The sequence below is a fragment of the Pongo abelii genome, chromosome 19, assembly GCF_028885655.2.
Source record: "Pongo abelii isolate AG06213 chromosome 19, NHGRI_mPonAbe1-v2.0_pri, whole genome shotgun sequence".
Taxonomy (NCBI): domain Eukaryota; kingdom Metazoa; phylum Chordata; class Mammalia; order Primates; family Hominidae; genus Pongo; species Pongo abelii.
In genome coordinates this window covers 53,104,965-53,129,677 of record NC_072004.2, presented here as the reverse complement: position 1 = coordinate 53,129,677, position 24,713 = coordinate 53,104,965, and the positions used below count along the sequence as shown (strand labels likewise).

Here is a 24,713-nt window from a genome sequence, read left to right as displayed (position 1 = left end):
GTCTCTATTACTGTATCCATCTCTATATATTGAACTCCATATGCTCATATTAACTTCTCCAAATCCAACCCAACAAAACAGCGTTCATTTTAATTTTTTCCCCCATATTTATGATTCTCAGACAGAAACCTGACTCTTACTATTTTTAATAGTTTACTTACTTGATCAGTCTCTCCTGTTTTGACATACCTTCTGTTGCTGCTCCACCTAACGCAGTTGCTGTTCTAACCCAGTTCAGGGTTGCTGCTACTTTCCTGCATGCCAGTCCTTTTCACCCCTCTTGGGATTTGATATTCAGGTTCAGTTCACTGCTTCCACTTTGGTTGATCTTTTCACCTTGCTCTGAGATTGTCCCCACCCCTATCCCCAACCCCTTAGGGGAGCCAACCTTACTCAGGCTCTTATGCTAGTATTGGACTGCCCCCTCCTCCCCAGCATGGATAATTACTATGCTTGAACCCACCTCATGGCTTTTTTTTTTTTTTTTTTTTTTTTGAGACAGGGTCTCATTTTGTCACTCAGGCTGGAGTGCAGTGGTGCAGTTTTGGCTCACTTGCAGCCTCGACCTCTTGCGCTCAAGCAGTCCTTCCACGTTAGCCCTCTAAGTAGGTGGGACTACAGGTGCACCCATCACACCCGGCTAAGTTTTTTGTATTTTTCATAGAGTTGAGGTTTCATCGTGTTGCCCAGGATGGTCTTGAATTCCTGAGCTCAAGTGAACTGCCTCCTCTGGCCTCTCAAAGTGCTAGGATTACGGGCATGAGCCACCATGCCCAGCCCCATCTCATGGCTTTAAGACTAAAGTGTTGAAGTAGAAAAGGAGCGAGGGTAGACCAAAGAAGGGATTATTTAGATAGAAATATTTTATTAGCCTAGAATTAATTTTAGAATATGGTAAGATACGTGCCCAACTTTCCCCTCCCACCTGGTTAGTCAACTTTTTCAACACTATTGCTGAATAATGTATGTTTTCCATTGTGATTTGAAATATTGTTTGAGTCATTACTAAATTCTTGAATACTTGAGTATGTTTCTGGACTTTTTATGTGTTCCATTGGTGTGTCTATTTTTATCCTGGTGCGGCACTATTTTAAATTATTATGGCTTTATATACATTTTAGTATATGGTAAGACAAATATTGTCATGTATTTTTCTAGATGAACATTAGGACTAATAAGAGCACAATTTAGACTATATTAGAGTTACAGTGAAATACTGTTTTAGGGATGAATATATTTTTACAATATTCCAGAAGCATGGTGTATCTGTTTATCAAGTTTACTTTTTTCTTCTTTCTGTTTCTTTCCTTTATAGCTTTTCTTATATGCGATTGCCTTATGTTTGTCGGATTTTTGTTGTTGATGATTTGTTTTGTTCTACTTAGTGTTAGAATAGGCTCAGTGGTTCATGCCTGTGGTCCTAGCACTTGGGGACGCCCAGGCAGGAGTGTCGCTTGAGCCCAGAAGTTTGAGTCCAGCCTGGACAACAAGCGAGACCCTGTGTCTACAAAAAAGAATAAATTTAGCCAGGTGTGGGGAGGCACACGTGTCTGTCGTCCCAACTACTCAAGCGGCTGCGGTGGGAGGGTCCCTTGAGCCCAGAGGTCGAGGCTGCAGTGAACCGTGACTGTGCTCTGCACCCCCACCTGGGCAACAGAGCAAGACCCTGTCTCGAAAAAGAACAGCAAGCAAAGAAACACAAAACAAAAAAGAAAGAAAGTTAATGGACCGGGTGTGGTGGCTCACACCTAGAATTTCAGTACTTTGGGAGGTTGAAGTGAGAGGATTGCTTGAGCCCAGGAGTACCAGACCAGCCTGGGCAACATTCTGAGACCCCATCGCTGCAAAAAAGAAAAACAATTAGCTGGGCATGGTGGTGCTCACCTGTAGTCCCTTCCAAATTACTCGAGAGGCTGAGGTGGGAGGATCACTTGAGCCTGGGAGGTCAAGGCTGCAGTGAGCTATGATTGTGTGACTGTACTCCAGCCTAGGTAACAGAGTGAGACCCTGTTTCAAAAAAATAAAAAACGTTAATAATAAGGTTTTGTTCATATATATTCTTTATGCATAATAATGGGGCTTGCAATTCTGAAATGACAGGAATGATTGGAAAAATGGGCTTGAAGACATCAGTCCTTAATGGATGGTAGGTAATAAAGGATAAGTTTGGGAACATTTATTTACTGGGCATTTACTATGGACCTACTTTGTATCAAGCATTGTGTTAGACACCAGGAATTCAAGGATAAATAAAATAGGGGGTTCCCCTCCTCAAGTAGGAAGACAAGTCAATAAATGTATGAAAATTAAAATATATATTACATAATAATAAGGCTGAATGGAGTATTATGGGTAAATAATGAGAGATTATTCTTGTCTCAGGAATTGAGTAAGGCATACAAACAAAGAGCTTCTAGGGCTTTGCAGAATAATTAGGCATTTGACCTTTGCAGAAAACGGTCAACTAAAAATTCCAGACAGAGAAAGTGACGTAACCTAGGGTAGCAGGTGCAAAGGGAAGAGGTGGTAGGTAGGCATGTTCAGAGAATAAGAAATACTCCTATGTGGCTAGAACATTGTGGAATTTAGAAAAAAATGAAATTTTGTGAGTACTGGGAGAAAAATTTACTAGAATATCTTTATTGTATATCTAAATAGCAGAGAATTCACTGTAATGAAACTGTTAAATTTTCTACATGTCGTTAAATACATAATGGCCAGTTTTAAAAATATTTCTTTCTTTATTTATTTCAGTAGGTTTTTGGGGAACAGGTGGTGTTTGGTTACATGACTAAGTTCTTTAGTGGTGATTACTGAGATTTTGGTGTACCCATCACCCAAGCAGTGTACACTGTGCCCAGTGTGTAGTCTTCTATCTCTCACCCAATTCCCATCCTTTCCCCCAAGTCCCCAAAGTTCATTGCGTATCATTCTGATCCCTTTGTGTCCTCATAGCTTAACTTCCTTTTATTTACTTATTTGTTTGTTTGGTTGTTTTTGTTTTTGTTTTTGTTTTTTTTGAGACAGAGTCTTGCTCTGTCACCCAGGCTGGAGTGCAGTGGTTCACTCTTGGCTCACTGCAACCTCTACCTCCTGGGTTTAAGCAATTCTCATGCCTCGGCCTCCCAAGTAGCTGGGATTACAGGCATGCATCACCACTCCTGGCTAGTTTTTTTTGTATTTCTGGTAGAGACAGGTTTTCGCCACATTGATCAGGCTGGGCTTGAACTCCTGGCCTCAAGTGATCGCCCGCCTTGGCTGCCTCCCAAAGTTCTGGGATTACAGGTGTGAGCCAGTGCACCTGGTCTATTTATGTTTTATAGAGACAGGATCTCCCTATGTTGCCCAGGGTGGTCTCTAACTCTTGGTCTCAAAGAATCCTCCTATCTCAGCCTCTGAAAGTGCCGGGATTACAGTCGTGAGCCAGCATCCCTGGCCAGTGGCCAGTTTTTGTGCAATTTAAATCATTGTATCCTATTTTTATATTTTTGACTGCTAATATTTTCTTCTGTAACGTGTTAACTCATCATTTCACTGACATGTTTTGTTAAAATTATATTTTAATAGGTTTTCAGAAATGTGAAGATTGTGGCAACAAAGGGATTTGTGAACTTTTTTGGGGTAGAAGCTTGTATTCTTCAGAGTCAAGGAAGCATTCATTTTAGAAAGCTACAGTTTCCATAGACAGTAGTTAGCAGATGATGAGTATATCATATGTATATGTGTGTGTGTGTATATATATATATATATGTATATATATAGATGTATTTTTTAAATAGTCCTTCTTTATTGGATAGCCCTGAAGTAGAGTGTTTATAAGTATAGGAAGGATGATAGGCCAAAGAAACAAACAAAAACATCAAAAAACATGATATCATCTAATTGTAAGATTAAACCTAATGGAAGTCTTAGAAATTGCTAACCTGTCTCCCCCTTATTTTTTTCCAAAAGTAATAGTAGTGGATAGCAGTTAAGTTTTCATCAGTATATTCAGTGTCTGTGTAAAAGATTTTTTTTTTTTTTTTTTGAGATGGAGTCTCGCTCTGTGGCCCAGGCTGGAGTGCAGTGGCTCGATCTCAGCTCACTGCAATCTCTACCTCCCCAGCTTCAAGTGATTTTCCTGCCTCAACCTCCCAAGTAGCTGGGACTACAGGCCAGGATGGTCTTGATGTCCTGACCTCATGATCCGCCCTCCTTGGCCTCCCAAAGTGTTTGGATTATAGGCGTGAGCCACCGCGCCTGGCCAGGACTTTTTTTTTTTTTTTTTTTTTGAGTTGGAGTCTCGTTCTGTTGCCCAGGCTGGAGTGCAGTGCTGAGATCTCAGCTTACTGCAACCTCCGCCTCCCAGGTTCAAGAGATTCTCCTGCCTCAGCCCCCCAAGTAGCTGGGATTACAGGCATCCACTACCACACCCAGCTAATTTTTTTTTTTTTAAGGCAGATTCTCACTCCATCACTCAGATTGGAGTGCAGTGGTGTGATCTTGACCCAGTGCACCCTCTCTGCCTCCCAGGTTTAAGCAATTCTAGTCATGCCTCAGCCTCCTGAGTAGCTGGGATTATAGGCGGGACCACCATGCCTGGCTAGTTTTCATATTTTTAGTAGAAATGGGGTTTTGCTATGTTGGCCAGGCTGGGCTCGAACTCCTGACCTCAAGTGATCCCGCGGCCTTAGTCTCCCAAAATGCTGGGATTACAGGTGTAAGCCACTGTGCCTGGCCAAGTAAAAGACATTTTTGAAAGCACTAAATATTCTCTATGGGTTTTAGGACTCCCAAAAATGAGGTTTCAGGTAAATAGGGAAGCTAAACGTTTCATCTATCTGCCCATTCATCTTGTCCTCATTTCTGGCATGTCCTCTTACATGTACCAGGTCTGTATGGTGGATAGACGTGCATCAATCGGTGATTGTTAAACAGTAATACGTGCAAGGATTTTCGAGGTACAGTGAATGTCCACCTAACCTTTAACAGGACTGAGGAAAGAGGGAGGAGGTATCTTAAAAAGGTCGCAGTTTTTCCTAAGAGTAAGAAAACTCCAGGTGCTGGCTGTGAAGAGAGGAGAAGGGAAGGAGCACATGAGTGGCTGTTAATTTTACAGATTGAAGGAGCAAAAGCTTTGAAGTGGGAAATAACAAGGAGAGTGGTGAGCAGGGGGAGGGATTTGGGATGGTGGCAGGGAAAGGGATGGTATTGTTAGGGCCCTGAATGCGCTAGGCAGAATGCTGAGAGGGACTGTCAAAGATCAGATGTTCAAGCTCCTCATGCATCATGTTAAGGAGCCTAAAGTTTATCCCTATTGAAGGGTTTTTATGTTCAGAAAGGATATGCTTAGGTCTGTCATTCTAATGGATCGGGGGAAGGAGGATTGGGAGATGGAAGATAGAAGAGACAAGAGACCTAGAATCTATTCAGACTCTGACAGTGTCCCAGACACTGGAATGAGGATCTGAAGTAGTAGGAACAACGGGGCAGAGACATTCGGTAATATATAAGAGCTTCAGCTGACCAGCCTGGTTATCAGTTTAATGTGACAGAGAAGAGGGAGGAAGAAATATCAGAATGGGATTTCCATTTCAAGAATATAAGTACTAGGCTCATCACCACCACATGAGATAGAACACACACACACACACACACACACACACACACACACACACACACACAGTGAGTTAATTGAAACATTTCTTAGAAAGAAGAGATAGACACTAAGTTTTAAATACCTGGCTTATGTTCATGGAACATATTACCCTCTTTGTAAAACAAGTCTTGTGTCTACACATTGTTCACTGGCATATATTAACAAGATGATAATAAGGCCCCAGATATTCACATTTGTACGAAAGCATTGAATATATTTGCATTTGTCTATGTCTAATAAATGTTTATTTTTGCTTGACACTTTATACTAGTTACTTAGATGAGTGCTTAAATTAATTTTTCTTTTCTGGAGAATTGAATCATTTTGGAAAGCTAAATCTTGCAATTCTAACTGTAAAAAAATTCTTTTGCTTTTTTTGATTCATCAGCTGATTCTCATTTTGAAATTTCCTATTTGACTTCTCTCTGTTGTCTTTGTGTGCTCTCTCTCTCCAGCCCCTTCTCCCCAACCCTAGTTACACATTCTCTCACACTTGCTATTCTCTTTTTCTCAGGAATAGTAAACGGTTCTTCATTATATTTGTTTCTTGTGGTCCCTCCTCCCCTTCCCCTCCCCTCTTCCTTTTTTCCAACATGGTCTCACTATTCCCCAGGCTGGAGTGCAGTGGTGCAATTACAGCTCACTGTAGCTTCGACCTCCCAGCCTCAAGCGATCCTCCCACCTCAGCCTCCTGAGTAGCTGGGACTACAGGCTTGCACCATGATGTCTGGCTACCTTTGTTTTTATTTTTTGTAGAGATGGGATCTCACTATGTTTCCTAGGCTGGTCTTGAACTCCTGGATTCAGACAACCCCCCTGCCCTGGCCTCCCAAAGTGTTGGAATTACAAGCGTGAGCCACCATGCCTGGCCTCTTTGTATCCTTTGTGCTTGTCAACTTTATATATTATTTGCTTTCTTGATCTCAACAAGTCTAAGACTCAAAGGCCTATTTATTTGATAAAGACTGTGGAAGAATGGCACTACAATACCTCTCATTGTTATTTCTTTTCTCTTAGCTACCAAAGGCAGCAAACATTCCAATCTAAACTTTTGGAAATGGGAGTGTATAGTAGCTAACTTAAAATTGTTCATGAGATTATAAACTCACTTACCAACATTGCCTATCTCAGTGCTTTTCTTTTTGTAATATTTATTTATTTAGAAACAGAGTCTTAGTCCATCACCCCAGGGTGGAGTGCAGTGGACAATTATGGCTCACAATAGCCTCAAACTCCTGGCCTCAAGCAATCAGTCCTCCCACCTCAGCCTCCCAAGTTGCTAGGAATACAGGTGCCACCGCCACACCCAGTTTTTTTTTTAAATATTGGTAGAATTGGTAGAGAGACAGCATCTTGCTGTATAGCCCAGGCTGGTCGTCAACTCCTGGCCTCAAGTTATCCTTCCACCTCAGCCTCCCAAAATGCTGGGATTACACTCAGCCGCTATGCCTGACCCTATCTCAGTATATATTTTTTTAATGTTCATTTGGCTTCTGGAGTACTCTAGATGATAGGTATTTATATAATATAATCTGATAAGAAATTGATTAGGAGATTTTACAAAAACTGATACTTAAGGGGAGGTTACATTGCTGGGCAACATGGTATCAAAATAAGACAGGTCAAATTTGAGAAATCTCTGATTCTACAGGTTACCCTACAGGTAACTGACTCAATGTCTCAGTCCTAAATTTCCAGGAGAGCCATTCTGGTGTAAGCACCTGGATTTAGAAGGTGTTTTCACCTAGGCAAACGTGAGTCCCTAGGCACCATTCCATTCTTAGAAATTGAGCATAGATGCTAATTTCTAGAAAAGAGAGCTGGGTTGTCCAGGTGGGCAAGAAGTTGCAGTTTTGATCAGGCTGCTGCTGCTGGTAATTTTTTTCCAGCTACAAAGTTCCAGGATACACAGTTTGCCTCTTTCTCCCCTACCCCCAGCTGGCCCCCACCATTATAGGTCAAATTTATTTTTTTTTAAAGTTGATAGCATTGACGTATCTTGGAATTGTGACCATTTAAATTCCCAGATAACACACCATGTGATAATCTCTTTATAGGGTTATATCAAGAACCTTTTGTATGTACCACCTCTTCTCCACAGTGATGAAGAAACAAAGGAATGCGTGTTGGTTGCAAAAAGTCTGCGTGAAGTAGACTCCTAGATTAACGTGTCTTACGTGACACTAGGAGCATATAGATCATTTTTTAAGGGCATATAAGTAACTGATGATTAATGTTTACAAATTGGTTTTAATTTTTTGAAACTGTTGTTGCGCCATGTAATCCATTATGGTTTTCTTCACATAAACATTTAAATGGAGTTTTTTCCTTTATCTAAACTCTTAACGAAAAAAATTTTTTTCTTTTGTTTTGTGATAGAGTCTCACTCTGTTGCCCAGGCTGGAGTGCAGTGGTGCGATCTTGGCTCACTGCAACCTCCTCCTCCCAAGTTCAAGCCATTCTCCTGTCTCAGCCTCCCAAGTAGCTGGGATTATAGGTGTCCACCACCACGCTCAGCTAATTTTTTTTTGTATTTTTAGTAGAGGCGGGGTTTCACTATGTTGGCCAGGCTGGTCTCGAATTCCTGATATCAGGTGATTTGCCCACCTTGGCTTCTGAAAGTGCTGGGATTACAGGTGTGAGCCACTGTGCTGGCGTTGATAATTTCTTTTATGCCTGATATAAAGAACAGCTTTGGGGCCTATTTCCAATTTTATTCAACTGTTTTCTAATTTGTTTGTTTCTGCTTTTAAAACTTTAATACTTACTCTACTTATTATGACATTATTTTGTTTATTAAGAATTTATTTCTGGGCCAGGTGCAGTGGCTCACGCCTGTAATCCCAGCACTTTGAGAGGCCGAGATGGGCGGATCATGAGGTCAGGAGATCGAGACCATCCTGGCTAACATGGTGAAACTCCCATCTCTACTAAAAACACAAAAAAATTAGCTGGGCATAGTGGCCGGCACCTGTAGTCCCAGCTACTTGGGAGGCTGATGCAGGAGAATGGCGTGAACCTGGGAGGTGGAGCTTGCAGTGAGCCAAGATAGTGCCACTGCACTCCAGCCTGGGCCACAAAGCGAGACTCCATCTCAAAAAAAAAAAAAAAAGAATTTTTTTCTGCAATTGTCAAATATATAAAACAGTAAGCAATAATATAACAAACACCCTGGGTACATTCATCACCCAATTCTAAAACATGAACATCTCATAGCCAATTTTTCATACACCCCCTGTAGTCATTTCCTAGGGCTGCTGTAACAAAATATCACAAACTGGGTGGCTTAAAGCAGCAGAAATTTCTTCTCACAATTAAGGAGGCTACAATTCTGAAATCAAGATATCAGCTGGGTTGGATCCTTCTGAGAACTCTTAAGGGAAATCTGTTCCATGCCTCCTAGCTTCTGGTGATGGGTGTCAATGATTGACAGGTTTTTTTTTTTTTAATCACCCTAATCTCTGCTTGTATCTTCACCTTCCATTCTTCCTTTGTCTCTGTCTCCATATGACCATCTTCTTATTAGGAGATCAGTCATATTGGATTAGGGGCCTGCCCTACTCCATCATGTGACCTCATCCTAATTACATTTGCAATGATCCTTTTTCCAAATAAGGTTACTCTCTAAGATACTGGGGGTTAAGGACTTCACATACATTTCTTGGGGACCACAATTCAACCCATAGCAGTCTGCCTTCTGGTGCCCCCAAAATTTATGTTCTTTCCACATACAAAATAGATGCACTGTATCCCAATATCCCCCAAAAGTGTTCATCCATTTTGATGTAAACTCTATAAGTAAGTCTCACATCTTACCTGAATAGAATAAACTCAGAAAGTCCCAAATCCCATCTTCTGAATCATCTGAATTGGCAATGGGTTAAGACGTTGGTTAATCCTGAAGCAAAATTTCTATCTCTGCTGGGCATGGTGGTTCACGCCTGTAATCTCAGCACTTTGGGAGGCTGAGGCGGGCAGCTTACCTGAGGTCAGGAGTTCAAGACCAGCCTGGCTAACACAATAAAACCGTGTCTCTACTGAAAATACAAAAATTAGTCGGGTGTGGTGGCACACACCTGTAGTCCCAGTTACTCGGGAGGCTGAGGCAGGAGAGTTGCTTGAACCCAGGAGGCAGTTGCAGTGAGCTGAGATTGCGCCATTGCACTCCAGCCTGGGTGGCAAGAGCGAGACTCTGTCTTAAAAAAAAAAACAAACAGAAATACAAAAAAAACTTCTATTTCTAAACCTGTGATACATAGAAAACAAGTTTTCTATTTCTGAGATGCAATGGTGGGACAGGCAGAGAAGCATTCCCATTCCAAAAGAGATAAATTGGAAGAAAAAAGGGGCTTAAAGCAGGTTTGTAAGTCTGCAGGACAAATTCCATTCAGTTCTGAGACTTGAAAATAATTCTCTGTGGCTTGATATTCTGTTCTCTAGGCCCATTGGCATGGCCTTACTCCTTGGTCCTGGGTTGGCAGCCTGCCCTTTTGTTTGTTTTTCTTTCTTATGACTACTTAGTTCTTGTTTTGTTTTGTTTTGTTTTCTACCTTTTTAATCTTAAGTACAGATGCTTCTTGAGTTATGATGAGCTTACATTCTGATAAGGCAGGAGGATTATTTTGAGCCTAGGATTTTGAGGCTTTAGTGCATGATTATTGCACCTGTGAACAGCCACTTCACTACAGCCTAGGCAATATACTGAGACCCCATCTCTTTAAAAAAAGAAAAGAAAGAAATATACCTTATTTATCTAACATCTTGGCTTAGCCTAGCCTACCTTAAATATGCTCAGAATGCTTACATTAGCCTACAGTTGGGAAAAATCATCTGGATACATGGTTCACTGGTCAAGCAAGCATTGGTTGTTTAGTCTCATGATGGCATGGCTGACTGGGAGTTGTGGCTTGCTGCCGCTGCCCAGCATCGCAAAGAATAAAGTACTAATGTGTATCGGGTTTGTATCATGGTGGTAAAGTTAAGAAACTGTAAGTAGAATGATTTTAATTTGGATACCACCTATAGATACTTTCTAGTATACCATTTTCATTTCTTTTATTTTTCATTTTTATTTTATTTTATTTTATTTTTGAGATAGGGTCTTGCTCTGTCACCCTGTCTGGAGTGCAGTGGCACTGTCATGGTCACTGCAACATCAACCTCCCGGGTTCAAGTGATCCTCCCCACTCAGCGTCGCAAGCAGCAGGGACTACTGCCACGTTGTCGGGGGAAATTCAGCCCACGATATTTCACGTGGGTTCTTTTCTATTTTCCCTAAGTGTTGGCCGGTCTGAGAAATAAAGGGAAACAGTACAAAAGAGAGAAATTTTAAAGCTGGGTGTCCGGGGGAGACATCACATGTCGGCAGGTTCCGTGATGCCCCCTAAGCCGCAAAACCAGCAGGTTTTTATTAGTGATTTTCCAAAGGGGAGGGAGTGTACGAATAGGGTGTGGGTCACAAAGATCACATGCTTCACAAGGTAGTAGAATATCACAAGGCAAACGGAGGCAGGGCGAGATCACAGGACTGGGGCGAAATTAAAATTGCTAATGAAGTTTCGGGCATGCATTGTCATTGATAACATCTTATCAGGAGACAGGGTTTGAGAGCAGACAGTCTGACCAAAATTTATAAGGCGGGAATTTCCTCATCCTAATAAGCCTAGGAGAGCTACGGGAGACCGGGGCTTATTTCATCCCTTAATCTACAACCATAAAAGACAGACGTTCCCAAAGTGGCCATTTCAGAGACCACCCCCCGCTTAGGAATGCATTCTCTTTCTCAGGGACGTTCCTTGCTGAGAAAAAGAATTCAGCAACATTTCTCCTATTTGCTTTTGAAAGAAGAGAAATATGGCTCTCTTCTGCCTGGCCCACAGGCTGCCAGACTTTAAGGTTATCTCCTTTGTTCCCTGAACATCGCTGTTATCCTGTTCTTTTTTCAAGGTGCCCAGATTTCATACTATTCAAACACACATGCTCTACAAACAATTTGTGCAGTTAACACAACCGTCACAGGGTCCTGAGGCGACATTCATCCTCAGCTTACGAAGATGACGGGATTAAGAGATTAAAGACAGGCATAGGAAATCACAAGAGTATTGATTGGGGAAGTGATAAATGTCCATTAAATCTTCACAATTTATGTTCAGAGATTGCAGTAAAGACAGGCGTAAGAAATTATAAAAGTATTAATTTGGGGAACTAATAAATGTCCATGAAATCTTCACAATTTATGTTCTTCTGCCATGGCTTCAGCCGGTCCCTCCATTCGGGGTCCCTGAATTCCCGCAACAACATGCCATCATGCCTAAGTTTTTTCTTGTTTGTAGTGACAGGCTATATAGCCCAGGCAGTGACAGGCTATATAGCCCAGGCTGGTGTCAAACTCCTGGACTCAAGCTATCCTCCTGCTTCAGTCTCCCAAAGTGCTGGGAAGTACAGGTGTTTGGCTCACCGGCCTGGCCTTCTTTATGATTTTTAAAACGATTTTTCTTGGGTTATTTTCTCAGTGGTTGTTGTAGGGCTTACTATCTTTATCTTAACTTGCTAGACTGTACTTAGTTTTAGTAAGATGTATAAGCATATCTGTTTTTTTTCTTAAGCATATCTCATTTTATTGGGCTCCTATTTATTGTACTTCACAGGAATTGCATGGTTTTTCTTCTTTTTTACCAAATTGAAGGTTTGCGGCAACCCTGGAGTAAGCAAGTCTTATCGGTTTCATTTTTCCAACAGCGTATGCTCACTTAGTGACTCTTGGTCCCTTTTTAAAATTCTCATAATATTCCACACATTTTCATTGTTATCTCTGTTATGGTTATGTATGATCAGTGACCTTTGATGTTACTATGAGGTGAAGTTAATAAATGTTGTATGTGTTCTGACTGCTGTACCAGCTGGCTGTTCTCTCATCTCTCTCTACTCTCTCTACTCTCCTCAGGCCTCCCTATTCCTTAAGACACAGCAATATTGAATGTAGGCCAATTAGTAAGCCTTTGACAATGCACATAGTCACCTAGGAGCTCTGATGAAGATGTACAAGAAAATGTTCTTTTCATGCCTGCTAACACAACATCCATCCTGCAGTCTGTGCATCCAGGAGTCAATTTGATGTAAAAGTCTTATTATTTAAGAAATACATTTTGAAAGGCTATGGCTGCTATATAGAGGGTGATTCCTCTTATGGATCTGGGCAAAGTACATTGAAAACTTTCTGGAAAGAATTCACCATTCTAGGTACCATTAAGAACATTTGTGTTTTATGGGAGGAGGTCAAAATATCAACGTGAACGGGAGTTTGAAAAGAAGTTGATTCTGTCCTTCATGGATGGCTGAGAGATTCAAGACTTTGATGGAGGCTGCAGATGTGGTGGCCAATAGCAAGAGAGCTAGAATTAGAAGTGGAGCCTGAAGATGTGACTGAATTGCTGCAATCTCATGGCCAAACTTGAAAGAATATCTTCTCATAGATGTACAAAGAAAGTGCTTTCCTGAGATGGAATCTATTTCCTGTGAAGATGGCATAAACATTGTTGAAATGACAACAAAGGATGTAGAATATGCCCTATACTTAGTTGATAAAGTGGCAGCAAGGTTTGAGAGAATTGGCCCCAATTTTGAAGAAAGTTTTACTGTAGGTAAAATGCTGTCAAACAGCAGCACATGCTACAGAGCCATGTTTTATGAAAGGAAGAGTCAATTGATATGGCCAACTTCATTGTTATTGTAAAAAATGGCTGGATGTGGTAGTTCACACCTTTAATCACAACCTTTTCAAAGACAGTAGGATTGCTTGAAGCCAGGAGTTTGAGACCACCCAGGGCAACCAAAGCAAGACCTTGTCTCTACTTAAAAAACAAACAAACAAAAAACAGTGAAGTGAAAGTGCCACAACCACCACCTCAGTGAGTCGGAAGGCATCAACACTGAGGCAGGACTTTTTACCAGCAAAAAGATAAAGACTTGCAGAAAGCAGTGTTCTCCTGTAAAGCTCCATTGCCCTCTTCCCCCTTTTGCTGTTATTATAATAAACATTATATATGAGATCACGCCACTGCACTCTAGCCTGAGCAACAGAGTGAGACTCCTGTCTCAAAAAAAAAAAAAAAAAAAAAAACCAGGCCGGTTGCAGTGGCTCATGCCTGTAATCCCAGCAGTTTGGAAGGCCAAGGCAGGCGGATCACCTGAGATTGGGAATTGGAGACCAGCCTGACCAGCATGGAGAAACCTCGTCTCTACTAAAAATACAAAATTAGTGGGGCGTGCTGGTGCATGCCTGTAATCCCAGCTACTTGGGATGCTGAGGCAGGAGAATTGCTTGAACCCGGGAGGCAGAGGTTGCGGTGAGCTGAGATCGCACCATTGCACTCCAGCCTGGGCAATGAGCAAAACTCCGTCTCAAAAAAATATATATATATATATAAATATTGATAGTGAATGTTGGTATACATTTAGTCAGAAAAATTAATCTGTAGGAAACTCTTTATATTTTTAACATCTTTAGTTAATTGGATTTTTGGCACCAATTATACATTTTGTGATTATCACTTTGTTTCTCATTTTCTGTTTAATTACTATTATCCATTTATTTATTTTCATTTTTATTTACTGAGAAATAGTAAAACTGAAGTAGGGCTGTTTTGTAACTCACATAAAAACTTTCATAAAAATATATTTATGAAAATATATTCATAAAATATATTCATAAAATATATTCATAAAAATATATTACAACTTTGGGAATTCTTTAGATTTGGTCACTACTTGCTGTCACACAGGATCTTGGTGTTAGTACCATCTGATGGGCTGTTACATATTTGTATCCATGTTCCTTTGAAGGGTCAGTATGTCTGATGTCCCGAGTGTCTATTTCTCATTCTTTTTAATGGTAGATATTCATACACTGAAGGTTTAAGGCTTCTTTATTTTTCTTTTAGTTTCTAATTTTTAAATTATTATCTTTCCCTTGTGAATGGGGCTATTTCTTTTTAAAATAAATACTACAAGGGGCCCCTGTCTTATGAAATGAGCAGCTTAAGCCTCTAATATTCTGGTTCTCATATATGAATTACTTAAGAGTGTGTGTCTGTATATCCTTTGATGCCGAATGCTTTGATTTATTTTAATGACTAACAAAAATTTTGAGATTATAAAATTGAAAATTTTTGCCAGGCGTGGTGGCTCACGCCTGTAATCCCAGCACTTTGGGAGGCTGAGGCAGGCAGATCACAAGGTCAGGAGATCAAGACCATCCTGGCTAACACAGTGAAACCCCGTCTCTACTAAAAATACAAAAAATTAGCTGGGCATGGCAGCGTGCACCTGTAGTCCCAGCTGCTGGGGAGGCTGAGGCAGGAGAATGGCATGAACCTGGGAGGCAGAGCTTGCAGTGAGCTGAGATTGCACCACTGCACTCCAGCCTGGGCAACAGGGCGAGACTCCGTCTTAAAAAAAGAAAAAGATTGAAAATTTTTCTTCCTAGGTGTAATAAGCATATAGAAATGTTCATTTTTAAATGAGAGATGATGTATATACAATTTAAAAAAAGGACTTCGAAGATTGTGCAAATAGAATTTTCTTATTGCTAATTATAGACATGATGTTATCCCATTTGATAGTTGGGAAAAAATGTCTGTTTAATAATTTAATAAGATTGTATAATCTTTACATTTGCATGGAATTTGAGCTTTTTTATAGTCATTTTTATCTAGTCTACACCAATTAGATGTGGTACCACCAACTTTTAAACACCTCAAATAACTCTCACCTTCATACTTAATTATGCAATGGTACAAGTGTTTTAAACAGAAATGTGTGATGCTTTTTAGTAATGCTTGGAAAAATGCATGAGTCTAATACTGACATTTCCTTTAATTTTTAAATTTTTTTCTTTATTTGCTCTATCAAATATAATGTGCAGGAATTTTTTCTTATTGAACTGCAGAGATAAATTTTTAGAAAACTGTATACCTTAATACTGATGCTATAAGATTAAAAGTCTTCTTGCTTTTCCTAGTGGCATAAAGTAGCACTTCAAATATTTACCTTTCTATTCTTCAGTGGTGCAATCATGGCTCCCTGCTTCCTGGAACTCATGGGCTCCAGCAGTCCTCCTGCCTCAGCCTCCTGATTAGGTCGGACTAGGCACACGCCACCATGCCTGGCTAATTTCTTTGACTTTTCTCTAGAGACAGGGTCTACCTGTTTCCCAGGCTGGTCTCAGACTTCTAGACTCAAGTGAACCTGAACCTCCCGCCTCAACCTCTCAAATTGCTGGGATTACAGGTATGAGCCACCACACCTGGCCTGAATTTCTTTTGTGCCACGGTACTGCAAAATGTCATTATTAGGGGCAGCTGGATGGAAGGTGTAGGAGGACACTATAGTGCCTTTTCAATATTTCTGTATATCTAAAATCATTTCAACAGGAAACATTTATTTTAAAACATGAAGGGTGATTCTGGTGAGGGCTCAGAAGAGGAGAGCTGGACAGAATGTTGGTAGCATATGGAGTGGGTCAGGCATGGTGTCTCATGCCTGGAATCTTAGCACTTTGGGAGGCCGAGACGGGAGGATTGCTTGAGGATGAGAGTTCAAGACCAACCTGGCTAATATAGGGAGACCCAGTCTCTTAAAAAAATAAAAATATGGAAGGGAAAAGTCATTCAGATGAAGTCTCAGATGGCAATGAAGAACATGTTATTGGAAACTGGAGGAAAGGTGACGCTTGTAAAGTGACTAAGAACTTGGCTGCATTGTGCTCCTAGTGTTTTCTGGAAGGCAGAACTTGCGAGTGATGAACCTGAAATTTGGCAGAAGAAATATCTAAGCAAAGTATTGAAGGAGCAGCTTCATTCTCTTAAATATTTCTAGGAAAATGAAAGAAAAGAGGAATGCTTTAGAGACAGAACTTATAATCAAAAGAGAAGCAGAACTTAAAAATGTGGGAAATGTTTAGCCTTCTCAGCCTGCCCATATTGAACAGATAAGAAAGTGTGTTTGGGAGAGAACACGAGGGTGTGGGTCAGGAGGCCTGCATGGATCAGGGCTGTGCTCCTCACCAGGACGATGGAAGAGCGACCCTGAAGGCATTGTGTAGATCGCTCAGGCTGCACTCTCATCACAGGCCCATGGTGCCAGGGCACTGACGGCAGTACGGTTTCCAAGGAAGGCCCTGGGGCACCCTGAGGACCTTGGGGCTTGCTGCCAAGCACTCCCTGAAGTCACTGGTCCCCACATTCTGGTGTGGCACTGCTTGACTGCGCCAAGTGTTGCTTAATGGGCTCCTGTCCAGGGGGAATGTGATGTCACCGCTCCAGAGGACACAGGCAGAAAACCCTTCGGCAGCATCCATGTTGTGCTAATTCTGCATGTGTACAGATTTTGCTTTTCCCTTATAGAAATGGTGGAGCCAATGAAGAAATTAGCAGGGATGGATGTAGAGCTGACAGCTGAAGAGAGAAACTTCCTATCTGTTACATATAAGAATGTGATTGGAGCTACAAGAGCCTCCTGGAGAATAATGAGCAGCCTTGAACAGAAAGAAGGAAACAAAGGAGGAGAAGACAAGCGAAAAATGATTGGGAAATACCGGCAAATGGTGAGACTGTTGTACCACAGTCCCCCCTTATCCACAGTTTGAGTTACCAGTGGTACAGTACAATAAGATATTTGGAGAGAAAAAGAGACTACGTTCATATAACTTCTATTAGAGTGTGTTATAATTGTTCTGTTATTAATCTTTTGCTGTGCCTAGTTTACAAATTAATCTTTACCATGAATGTGTATGTATAGAAGAAGACATAGTATATATAAGGTTTGGTATTATGCATGGTTTCAGTGTATCCACTGGGGAGTCTCAGAATGGATCCCCCTCAGATAAAAGGGAACTACTGTATTTTCAAGAAAAATGATTAGTGTTTTTGGTTAAATTTGTTCCATTCTTCTTTTTATTGAAAGACTCAGGGTTTTTTTTTTTTTTATCCAATGTCATAGTTTTTAATCTTTAGGTTTTATACAACATAAATTGTCAGGGGGAAGGAAGTTGTTGTCACCTGAATATGTCCTAATTTTTGCCTTTTATTTTTATAGTTTTAGAAAATGTCTCTGAAAAGGGAGGCTTGTTTCTTTTGAGTGTCTGGCTTAGTTCTCAGGGTATGTCTGTCAGTAATTTGGCCATAGTCATTGGCATTTGAGGTCACAGCCTAGTGCTCACTTGATGGTATATGAAGTACACATTTTATATCTTGGTAGGTTTTTATCTTTTGCTCTCTTGGATTAGGCTACAGAATATTTCAGGGCAGAGGTGAATAACTTTTTCTCCTGGAAGCTGCAGTAGTGGGCAAAAAAAAGTGAGACCCTCTCCCTAAAAATAAAGTTGTAAGCTGGGGTTGATGTTACCATTACCATGAAATGTGTTGGGTCAAAGAATTTCGATGACTAATAGACAAGTTTTGTGTCCTGGAGGAATGAGGAAGTGAGAAAGTTGAAAGTGCTGAAGAAAGAAGTCCATGAGCTACACTGTGGGACTTGGGCTAGCTAGGAAAGGGAAGCAGGAAGCAAAGAGAGCAACTGATACATTGGGAGAAGATGTGAAAAGTTCCAGTCTGGATGTCTTAGATGAGATGAAGGGAGGGAAGGAAGGAAGGAGGGAGGGAGGGAGGGAGGGAGGGAGGAGATGTCTTGATGAGTCCCTAAGTAGAAACAAGAAGAGAAAAAGAACTAAAAGAGGAAGCCACAGCCAAGAGTGGAGCATTGCAGTGTAAGACTTCTAGTATGGAGCAGCACAGTTAGGGGTATGGACATGTGCAAGTCTTGGAGTAGAAAGCAAAGAACTCTGTTGAATGGAACGTGGCCACACCATACCTTGGTGTGATCTCAGGTATTGGATAGGTTGGCTGTAGATAGTCATTGAATGTAGGAGAACGGCCTAGAGAGCTATTGATGACAGAAACTGAGAAATGGAACGTAGAATATCGGCTTGTGAGGAGGAAGGATTTGGAGTAAGTAACAGGAGAGCAGTCATTGAGTATGTGAGGAGCTAGGAGAACATGGAAACCTTTCGTCTCCTACAGCAGTCTCTATCTGAAAAGTCATCATGGAGATAGTTGATTCAGAAAACACTTTTGCTTAGCTAAGATAAGAATGCAATTATGGAAGAAAGAGTGAGAGAATGTTTTACAGTGGAAAGGAGGTTCCAGGGGCATGAGAGGAACCTAGAAAGGTTCAACGGTAGTGCCATGTGTTCATAGAAAATAGGAAGCAAGCAGCCGGGCACAGTGATTCCTGCCTGTAATCTCAGCACTTTGGGAGGCCGAGGTGGGAGGATCACAGGGACAGGAGATCGAGGCCATCTTGGCTAACATGGTGAAACCCTGTCTCTACTAAAAATACAAAAAATAAAAAAATAAAAAAAATTAGCGGGGCATGGTGGTGGCGCCTGTAGTCCCAGCTACTCGGGAGGCTGAGGCAGGAGAATGGTGTGAACCCGGGAGGCAGAGCTTGGAGTAAGCTGAGATGGTGCCATTGCACTCCAGCCTGAGGGACAAAGCAAGACTCCATCTCAAAAAAAAAAAAAAAAGGAAGCAAGCTGGGTATGTGCGTTTAGAGGTGCTGTACATTTTCAGCATTATAAATGAATAGAGATGAGTGGCAATAGTTTTTTTGGTCCATAGATTTTTGGTATCTTAACTAGTTTTGGATCTCTTCCACTAAAGGGGATTGCCTGTTCAACGTTGTTAGGAATGTAAGTACTGAAGGCAAACTGCCTGGGTTTGAATTTTGTTCTGCCACTTGCACCCTGCCTGGCTTCAAATCCTAGCTCTGCTTATTAAGTCCTTTTAAGGGGATGATCTTTGAGCAAATGTCTTAGGTTCTGCTTTCCCCAGTAAATGGACACAATAGTTGCTACCTTGTGAAAGATTCATGTAATTGACCAGCGTTTACCAAGTAGCATCAGTGTTCAGTTTCAGTCATTGCTGATTTTGTAGTTGGATTGTGAGGGGGTGTTGGGGTAGGGGGTGGTGTGTGTGTAGCACTTAATTGCATGCAGAAAGCAAAAGATACTTTTGATAACCGAGAGGCAGCTTTTCTCTGCCTTTGCGTCAAAAGGGAAGAAGGGAGTTTGGAGAGGGATACGAATTCTCTTTAATACTAAGTTCTCTTCCTCAAAACCAGAGGTAGATAGAATGTGTAATAAATTTACAGAATTTCTAGACTGAAACAGTCTGATTTTTTAAAATTTATTTTTATGTTTTCAGGTTGAGACTGAGCTAAAGTTAATCTGTGGCGACGTTCTGGATGCACTGGACAAACACCTCATTCCAGCAGCTACCACTGGCAAGTCCAAGGTTTTCTATTATGAAATGTAGGTTCTATACTAGAAAGGAAAATGTAACATTAAAAGTTGGCCTTTTTAGAATCATGACTTTCTTCTATGTAGGTTTCCAACTTTTATTTACAAATAATTGTTTAATGTTAGATGGATAGTTGATGTTGGAATAAAAAGATGGTCAGGCTATTATAAAAATGCATTAGCTTTTGCTTTACTTATTTATATTGCTTTGCTTTCATGGGACCTATCTCATTCCCCTCCCCCAAACGGCCACACATTGCACAGTGCTGGCTGAATGTTTCATGTAGAAATTTTATTTTATGATTAATACACTTGTGCCATTCCTTGGAACCACTTGCTTGTTTAATTCCAGTCTATCAAGCGATAGTTTTGTTGATATTTAGAGGCTCCTCAGTTAATTTCTGTGGGATTTTTGGTTATATTTAATAAGGAAAATAGTATGAAATGTCTAAGAAAAAAAATGAAGCCAAATATTCTTGAGAGTGTTTAAAATTATTGAAGTACACTTGTTAATTGTTACATATATTTTTGTCACATATTTTATATTATATAGAACAATTTTAGCTATTTTACTTTAAAAGTCATTGTTCCTGGTTTAAATCTAGGAAAGGGGACTACCACAGGTATCTGGCAGAATTTGCCACAGGAAATGACAGGAAGGAGGCAGCAGAGAACAGCCTGGTGGCTTACAAAGCTGCTAGTGATATTGCAGTAAGAGAAATTTCACCAGTGCATCCCATTCACTTATGTCTTGCTCTCCATTTTTCCATATTCTCCTGTGAAATTCTGAATTTCCCTGATCCTGCCTGCAGGTAAGCTGTGGGGAAGAACACAAGCTGTCAGTGTGAAAGTGAAGGATAGCTATTTGAGTGTTCCATCTTGTTTCTTGGGACTGCCTTTGTAGGCTTGGCTGCGTAGTAATTCTTACGGCTCTTAGTTGAAGCTGCTTTGTATTAAAACAGACCTATCTCAACCCAGTAGCACAGCAGTCAGGATAATTCTTTTGATGTGGCATATGGTTGTTGTTAGTAGACTGAAAAGAAATCTAACATGTTAATATAACTAGAGGAAGGAAATGAGAGAAAATTATAATAGAATTATCTTAATTTTTGTATATTAGTGTTCAGTCTTTGTGGGCACGTTTTTAATAGTTATTCTCCTAGCAAACATCATTTTATATTTTCTGTTTTAGCATAAACAAGTTTCATTCTTACTGATGTGTGTTAAATTGTTCCCCCTTTTATACTTCAGCTTGTTCCCAGTTTTTGATAATGTAGATACAAATTTAAGGAATATTTATATGTACATAACATTTTACTTTTAAAAAGTTGTGACAAAATATACATACAATTTATCATTATAGCCATTTTGAAATGTGCAGTTCAGTGGCCCCAAGTACATCAACAGTGTTGTGTAATCACCACCACTATGTGAAAACTTTTTCTTCACTCACACAAAACAAACTATAGCCATTAAACAATAACTCTTCATTTCCCCCTCCACAGCTGCCAGTAACCTCTATTTTACTTTGTCCCTATGAATTGGCCCATTTTAGATACCTCGTAGAAGTGGGATCATATAATATTTGTGCCTTGTAGCTGTCTTTATTTCAGTTAGCATAATGCTTTCAATGTTTCATTAATATTAAGCGTGGATCAGAGCTTCAGTCCTTTTTATGACTGAATAATAATCCATTTTATGTATTTTTCACACATCGTTTAGCCATTGAACTTTTGATGGACAGTGAGTTTCTTTTCACCTTTTCCTATTGTGTGACTAATGCTGCTATGAACATTGGTGCACTATTTGCTTGAGTTCTTGTTTCAATTCCACCTGGGAGTGGAAGTGGAACAGATAATTACTTTTTTTTAAGACACGAGATCTTATTCTGTCCCTGCAGTGGTGCAATCATAGCTCACTGCAGCCTCAACTTCCTGGACTCAGGTGATTCTCCTGCCTGAGCCTCCCAAGTAGCTGGCACTAGAGGCCCGTGCCACCATGCCTGGCTCAGTTTTAAATTTTTTTTTGTAGAGGCAGGGTCTCGCTATGTTGTCTAGGCTGGTCTTGAACTCCTGGCCCAAAGTGATCCTCCTGCCTCAGCCTCCCAAAATGCTGGGACTACAGGCATGAGCCACTATACCTGGCCTTTTTGCCCATTTTTGAATTTGTTTTTTAGTTTGAGTGTTTGGAGTTATTTATCTATTCCAGATAGTAATCTCTTTGTGAGTATTTTCTCCTGTTTGGTAGGCTGTCATTTTGCTTTGTTGATATTGCCTTTTTTTTTTTCTTTTTGAGATGGAGTCTCACTCTGTCTCCCAGGCTGGAGTGCAGTGGTGCGATCTCGGCTCACTGCAACCTCTGCCTCCTGGGTTCAAGCGATTCTTCTGCCTCAGCCTCCCAAGTAGCTGGTACTACAGGTGCGTGCCACCTCACCTGGCTGATTTTTGTGTGTGTGTGTGTATTTTTAGTAGATGGGGTTTCACTATGTTGGCCAGGCTGGTCTCGAACTCCTGACTGAAGCTATCAGCTTGACTTCACCTCCCAAAGTGCTGGGATTATAGGCATGAGCCACTGCACCTGGCCAAGAAGAAAAATTATCTCTGTTTGCCTATTGATTTTCTATGTAAAGAACCCTAAGGATTCTACAAAAAAGTGTTAGAGCAAATAAACCAATCCAGCAAAGTTACAAGATACAAAATCAACACGCAAAAATCAGTTGCATTTATATACAATAGCAATAAACATTCCAGAGAAAATATCATTATAATAGCATCAAAAAGAATAAGGCACTTTAGAATAAATTGATCCAAGAAGGTGAAAGACTCATACACTGAAAATGATAAAACCTTGCTGAAAGTAATTAAAGAAGACATAAATAAATGAAAGACATCCTGTGTTTATGAAGGAGGACTTAATATTGTTATGATGTCAAGACTATCCAAAGCAATCTACAGATTCGATGTAATCCTTCTGAATATTCCAATGGCACGTCTGATTTTCTTTCTGAAATAGAAAACTCATTCTAAACCTCATAGGGAATTTCAAGTCACCCTCCCTGAATAATCAAAACAATTGTGAAAAAGAAGAAAAGAGTTGAAGAACTTGGCCGGGCATGGTGGCTCATGCCTGTAATCCCAGCACTTTGGGAGGCCAAGGCAGGTGGATCACGAGGTCAGGAGATCGAGACCATCCTGGCTAACACAGTGAAACCCCGTCTCTACTAAAAATACAAAAAAATTAGCCAGGCGTGGTGGCAGGCACCTGTAGTCCCAGCTACTCGGGAGGCTGAGGCAGGAGAATGGCATGAACCCGGGAGGCAGAGCTTGCAGTGAGCTGAGATCATGCCACTGCACTCCAGCCTGGGCAACAGAGTGAGACTCCTGTCTCAAAAAAAAAACAACAACAACAACAGGCCAGGTGCAGTGGCTCACACCTGTAATCCCAGCACTTTGGGAGGCTGAGGTGGGTGGATCTCTTGAGGTCAGGAGTTCGAGACCAGCCTGGCCAACACGGTGAAACTCCATCTCTACTACAAATACAAAATAGCTGGGCATGGTGGCGTGCACCTGTAATTCCAGCTACTCGGGAGGCTGAGGCAGGAGAGTCACTTGAACCCAGGAGGCAGAGGTTGTAGTGAGCCAAGATCACGCCACTGCATTCCAGCCTGGGTGACAGAGTGAGACTCTGTATCAAAAAAAAAAAAAAGGAAAAGAAAAACTGAAAACTGTTATACTGGCATAAGGACAGACATCGAGATCAATGGGGTGGAATAGAGGGCCCAGAAACAAACCCTCACATCAGTGGTCAGTTGAGTTTTGAAAAGGGTGCCAAGATGTGCTGGGCACAGTGGCTCACACCAGTAATCCTAATACTTTGGGAGGCTGAGGCAGGAGGATCACTTGTGGTCAGGAGTTTGAGACCAGCCTGGCCAACATGGCAAAACCTTGTCTTTACCAAAAATACAAAAATTAACCAGAGATGGTGGCAGGCGCCTGTAATCCCAGCTCCTTGAGAGGCTAAGGCAGGAAAGTTGCTTGAACCTCAGAGACAGAGATTGCAGTGAGCCGAGATCGCACCACTGCACTCCAGCCTGGGACCCAGCGAGACTCTGTCTCAAAAGAAAACTATACATTTTCTTACATGTATACATCTGTCTTTCATATACTTGTAACTCAGAAAACCATGCTTTCACAAATATAATAATAGAAATACAATAATATTGGCAATCATAACATTCGTGAAACTGTAAAGAATAAACTGGCCAGATGCTGTCTCTTACACCCTAGAACCCAGGATCTAGTCAAAGCTTCTCTTGGTTGTATGAACTCACTTCATGGACCTGTCATAAGGCTCAAAAGAGATACTGTAAACAAAAGCATCTTGTAAACTGCATAAGCCTGTAGATACGTGGTTCATCTAAATCCAGGCACTTTAACGACTGACAGCTGCCCCCCCAGAACCTCCTTTCTCCATTCTTAACATAAACAACTTATATTTCCAAGTCCAGTTCAAAAGTTATATTCTTGGAAGCCTCCGCGTCCCTCCTGTCCATCCAGGCAGAACTAATCCATCTACACTCTAGTATTAGGCTCTCATAACTCTTGGCTCTTCACCAGTTCATTCAAGAGTGTAACGACTAGTTAAAATATGTCAGGCATCATGCTAGGCACTGGAGAAAAAATCTTAAATGTGTAAAGCTTACAGAGCTTTTTCACACAC

At 40.9% G+C, this 24,713-nt stretch overlaps 1 protein-coding gene across 1 annotated transcript in view; it reads left to right on the top strand.

Annotated features, from left to right (window-relative positions):
* Positions 1 to 20,810, top strand: part of LOC129047464 (gametogenetin-binding protein 2-like) — a 108,915-nt gene extending 88,105 nt beyond the window's left edge. Inside the window, exons 9-12 of the mRNA XM_063718774.1 lie at positions 15,831 to 15,925; positions 17,041 to 17,240; positions 19,900 to 20,006; positions 20,600 to 20,810. Of these exons, the coding sequence (XP_063574844.1) occupies positions 15,831 to 15,925; positions 17,041 to 17,240; positions 19,900 to 20,006; positions 20,600 to 20,810 (613 nt within the window). The remainder of the gene's footprint in view (positions 1 to 15,830; positions 15,926 to 17,040; positions 17,241 to 19,899; positions 20,007 to 20,599) is intronic.
* Positions 20,811 to 24,713: the final 3,903 nt, after the last annotated feature.